The sequence below is a fragment of the Dermacentor albipictus genome, unplaced genomic scaffold (genome assembly GCF_038994185.2).
Source record: "Dermacentor albipictus isolate Rhodes 1998 colony unplaced genomic scaffold, USDA_Dalb.pri_finalv2 scaffold_31, whole genome shotgun sequence".
In the NCBI taxonomy this organism is placed as follows: Eukaryota; Metazoa; Arthropoda; class Arachnida; order Ixodida; family Ixodidae; genus Dermacentor; species Dermacentor albipictus.
Window position 1 is genome coordinate 2435722 of NW_027225585.1, and position 5169 is coordinate 2440890.

The following is a 5169-nucleotide window of genomic DNA, read 5'->3' on the forward strand; positions in this document are numbered from 1 at the left end:
TCCGAGTTGCTGCTGGCCCGTAATGACTCTATGACTGTTAATTTCTTGGTCCTCCCGCTCTAAATAATGTAAATAAACCTCCAGTTTTTCATCTCAAAGTCCTCCTCAACCTCGGCCAACTCCTGCACCCAACGGCAAGGTACAAAATCTGGGGGACAGCAATTGAGGTTGTCCTCCAGATCCAACAACATACAGAGAACCACTGGAATAAATCCGAGTGACTGAATTATCTTTGAAAGGGTTAATAACACGCCAAAACTTTTTTTCGTCAATGTAACACTAAGCACAATACAATCATGATCTATCTATGCTCTTACGCAGACCCAATTGCCCAAGGTGTCTACCTGCTTGGGCCACTAGGTACGGGCTCGTGGTCGTGATGCCGTCGTGGTCGTTACATTGTTGTCATTCCAGCTTCGTCATACGACACTCTCCATGCTGTCCTCGTCACGCATTAGTTGTCACACTGACATATTGACGTTGTCATGGTCGTTCACTAATCGTCATTCCAACTTGGTGATTTGACTCTTGCCGTGCTATCGTCGTCACGCCTTCTACTCCGACCCAGCGGTGCAAGTTATCTAGTAGCGTTTGCTATAAGGTACGTGTTCAAGGTTGTGATGCTGTTATGTGTTTTCTGTTGGTTTCATTCCAGCTTTGCTCTCAAATCTCGACCATTCAACTCTCGTCACGCCATCGTCAATACGCCATCGTCGTCACACAGCCGTCGTTGTGCAATCGGCGTCATGTAGTTGTTCTGTTATTGTCATCGCTTCAGCAACGCCGTCCCATTGTCGTCATGCCATCGTCGCCATACCGTCTTCTTGGTCTTTCCATCGACGTCAATATTTATTCGTCATTGCATTTTAATCATACTGTTGTTATTCAGTCGCGATTATGCCATCCTAGTCATGTCGTCACAGTCGCTTTCATGCCTCCATCGTCAGACTCCAATTTTGTGATCCTACACACGTCATGGCGTCGTCGTCATGCCATCATTGTCATACATTCATCGTCATGCCATCCATGTCTCTGCATCGTCGTGATGCATTCGTTGTCATACCGTCATCGGAATTCTATCGCGTTGATCATTGTAACTTCAACATCCGATTTTCGTCATGCTGTTGTCATCGTACTGTTGTCGTTATGCCATCGTTGTCACGCCCGTCATGCCATCGTCGTTTTCCCGTCGTTATCGCTTCACTATTGTCATCCCATGTCGTCGTAACACCTTCGTAGATCGATAGACGTCATGCCTTCCTTTTCATTTTATCGTAAAGTTCTTTGTCTGTCTGTCTGTCTGTAACCATGCTGTCGCCATTCAATCGTGATTATAAATGTCACCGTTGTCGTGCTATTGTCGTAATTTTGTAGTGTTCACACAGAAACTACCATGCATCCGTTGTCATACCGTCTCTGGCATGCCGTCATCGTCATTCGCTCTTCTTCACGCGCTTATCGTCAAACCTACGTCATCACACAGTCGTCGTCATTTCATTGTCCACGTGTCGTCATCACATTGTTGTCGCTATGCCGTCATCATAGTTTGTCGTCATGCCGTCGTCGTTATACGCCTTTGTCGTTGCATTGATATCATTCCTCTTCGTCATTTTATCGTCACTGCGTCGGCGTGATAGAGTCGTTGTCCTGCCTCCATGCTTATGGACGACCTGGCCAAGCGAGTGTCATAGCAAAGGGCGACGATATCCGAGTATATGGCATATAGATGAAGCAACAAAAGTCTCAGAATTACCACTGCACGTGTGAAATAAACTTTACTTCGGGAATATGGTCTGTCGCTGCCTTGGTCGATTTCCATTCGTGTTACCACCGGCAGCCATCATGAGACAGACAGACAGACAGTCTGTCTGTCTGTCTGTCTGTCTGTTTGACACTCCTACTTCTCACACCTTAAAAAACCGTGATTGCGACTGAGCTTCCCTCTGTGATGAGAAGGCAGGTGGGCCTACCTGACTTGACGCGTACCTTTGTGGCTTTCATTGTTGTCATCAGTCGTAATTTTAATCGATTCTTTATCTGTCTGTTCCCTTTTATCCGCGTCTAGTTTTGTAAAATGCCCTAGAAGCGATCATTTCTTTCGTAGCAGAAAATATGCGCCTCGTTCGTTTAGTGCGAGTGCCAGGCCTCAAAGGTTCAGTCTTAAATGAATTCACTGATGCTTTCGCAGTAGTATCCCATGATGGCCCTGTAATTAGTATTTTACGAAGGTCCGCGTTCATCACTGCGGCGTGTTGAAAAAAATTTGCTACTGCGAATAATTTTGCCAAATCTCTATTGTTCGCCTCTGAATTTCCGCATCTACATTTTTGTCGGAACAATAGATGGTGCTACACTAGAAAGTAAAAAGCATCGCTTACGATACCATGTTGCCGAGTCCCCCACTCAAACATTACGTTCACAGGTTGGACAGGCCATACGCATGCGGCCTTTATATAATTTCGACAATGACAGTGAATCTCTTGAATACTCTTTTTCAGCCTGCCACCGCTTTATGAAAAATGTTTTGGAAGAACAATTCCGAAAGCTTGACGATAACTTGACTCTTCCGGTGTATTTTGTCTTTTCGCGCTACTAAATTGTGAGCTGGAACGTTCGTGATGTCCTATGCGATCTGTGCAAGAGAAAAATATTAGCATGCTCAAAATTTTCCTTTTTTTACACTCGCATATTTAGTGACTGTAATATTTAGTTACCCCAGGTTTGATATATATCAGTTAACTTTTAATTTCACACAGTTCAATTACTTAATTATTTCGATTCAGTTTTATATTTTACCCAGCATTTTTATTTTCTTGATCGTAGCGCCCTGTTCACAGCGAATCAGCCAGCTGTGCTGTTTCGCTGATTGGCGTCTCTACTCTGTCGCTTTTCTTCTTCCTTATGGGCGAGTCTTGTTCGTGCACGTTATTCAGTACCACGCGCCATAGCGCGTTATTGCTGCGTTCCTGATTGCTCGCGCTTCTTCTAGAGCCGTCGGACGGGTGGAGACTACTCTGCGATGGCCAAACGCTGCCGTCATTGCCGACTGGGAACACAGCGTAGTCCTGGACGCCCCGAGGAACAAGCGCGTCCGGACGGCGTCGTAGGTCGCCCAGCCATGGAGCCGCGCAACCAACCGGCGAACACGGGCCTGCTCCAGCCTGCGGGCGCCGCGAACGGCATCGACGATCCGGGCGACATCCCCTGCTGGGCTGCCGTTCCCCTGCAGCAGGGCTCAGTGGTGAGCGACGTGCTCCAAGATCTTCGCTACTGGGGGTTACAGCGCCGCTTGGAAGAACGCAGCCAGGGTGGGAGGCGTGGCGACCCGGCGCCCATCGACCAAGACGCGCACTACGGGCTCCAGGACGGCCTCCTTGGAGTGATGGTAACGAGCTACGGCACGGTGACCATCTTGCTGAGGCACTCCGTCTGCGTCGACATCTCGGCAGACCGTGCCATCAGACTTGTCAACATGAACGGCAACTATACAGCCGCCATGAGCTGGTCGGGCGCCCGCCGCTGCGTCTGCCATCCCTGCGGTCGAGTGCTCCAGCAAGGCAGCAACGTCGACTTGGCCATCGGAAGCAGGTTGGGCAAAATCTCGTACCGCGGTGTCACTTTCTCTGCTTTCAACCATGGGCTCGTGTACCTGGTGGACGAAGCGGGCACCAAGTCGACTACAGAGAGGTTTCACAACCTTTGTTACGACGTGGCCTTGCATGTTTTCTATCCTGAGTCGGAGCCAGACATGGAGACTATGGAGCAGTGCTTCGACATGGCCAGCAAGGCGGTCGAGATAGCGGCGCCAAACGGCGACCGCATCTGGTTCGTCGATGACGTGAGGATAAGGCAGACGCCGTGGGGTGATGTCCAGGTGACTCGCGAGACGGACAGCGCGATGATCTGGACGTCGCCCTCTGCGGGAACTGTGTCGGTGACTGGGCCCTGCTTCAAGACCATCGTTAGCCCCGACCCGACACAGTTCTTAAGCGTCCGGATGGGCCACAAGAAACTGGTTGCGAGTGCGCAAGGGCTCACCGTGAGAAATGGCAGTCAACGGGCAGGGCTCGACTACCTGGGCCGCCTGTTTCTTCCCCGCTAGTGTAATCTCAAGAGAGTCCAACAACGACTGCTTCTCCAATCATTGGCCTCCTGTTTTATTAATGGGAGAGGTGACGACCGTGTTGCCACCCATGCAGACCATACTTATACCGTCATACTTTTTCGCTTATCCTGCGGAGGGGGTTGGACACCTTGAATGCTTGCTTAATCCATCTTCCTTACAGACCTCTGGCAGCTGCTATAGATGTCTCCCGGTTGTTGAGATCAAGCCTGACGGCTGCTTTACACCGGTGCAGACAACTCCCAGGGCTAAAGGGCAGCAGATCTGTTTGTGCACGGTTTTTTACATGGTGGCTTAATTACGTCATCACTTATGCCAACAGAAGTTGCACGAGATCCACGCAGTGTAAGCTGTTATTTGCGTAAAGCGGATTTTTACATAAAGTAATTACAGGCTGGTGTTCGACACTATGGCCAAATGGGGCCCGCGACAGTGATACTAATTTCACCTTCGTCCAATACCGCGAGTGACTCAACGGCCAAGGGAGCCTGACAACGACGTTGAGGCATAGCCGCGCGTCATTTAAATGAGTAATGATGAATAAAAAAATTCGCAGTTCCACTGAAGGGCGAATCATTCATTGCAATTGCAAATTATTAGACTGCTATACGAGGTAAGGATACTATTTTGATTGACCGTATCAACTACTGTTAGAATTCGCGTACTAGCTAAATTAAGATGCACGGTGTCATCCGTGGCTTGTGTGCACACATCTAAGTCGATGACTGCAGAAACTCGCTGGCAGAACGCTGGCGTGATGAAGAACAGCAGCAGTGATGACCGAATTCCCTTTGGTGTTACCGCTCGCTTCGACGCGAACTAGGAGCACGGCTATACAGTCGTAAACCCCCCCCCTCCCCTTCCAGGTAGAATCCGCCTTTATAATGCTCCTTTGCTCCCCTCTACCGCACACAGCTGGAAACTTTTTGGGAGGGTGCCGGGGCTTTCTCAGGTTTATTTGTGTACCTGTACCATGTTGAGTCTTCGCCGGTTGTGGGTTTCGTGGATTTCAATTAAATATTAATGGCTTCTCTGGAGCAGCATAT

The 5169-nt window shown here is 49.2% G+C and overlaps 1 protein-coding gene across 1 annotated transcript; it reads left to right on the top strand.

Annotated features, from left to right (window-relative positions):
• The first annotated feature begins 2938 nt into the window (after positions 1-2938).
• LOC135909894 (uncharacterized) lies at positions 2939-4144 on the top strand. Its single transcript, XM_065441917.1, has one exon. It carries the CDS (start codon positions 3020-3022, stop codon positions 4100-4102), a length of 1083 nt encoding a protein of 360 aa, XP_065297989.1. The 5' UTR covers positions 2939-3019; the 3' UTR covers positions 4103-4144.
• The last annotated feature ends 1025 nt before the right edge of the window (positions 4145-5169 follow it).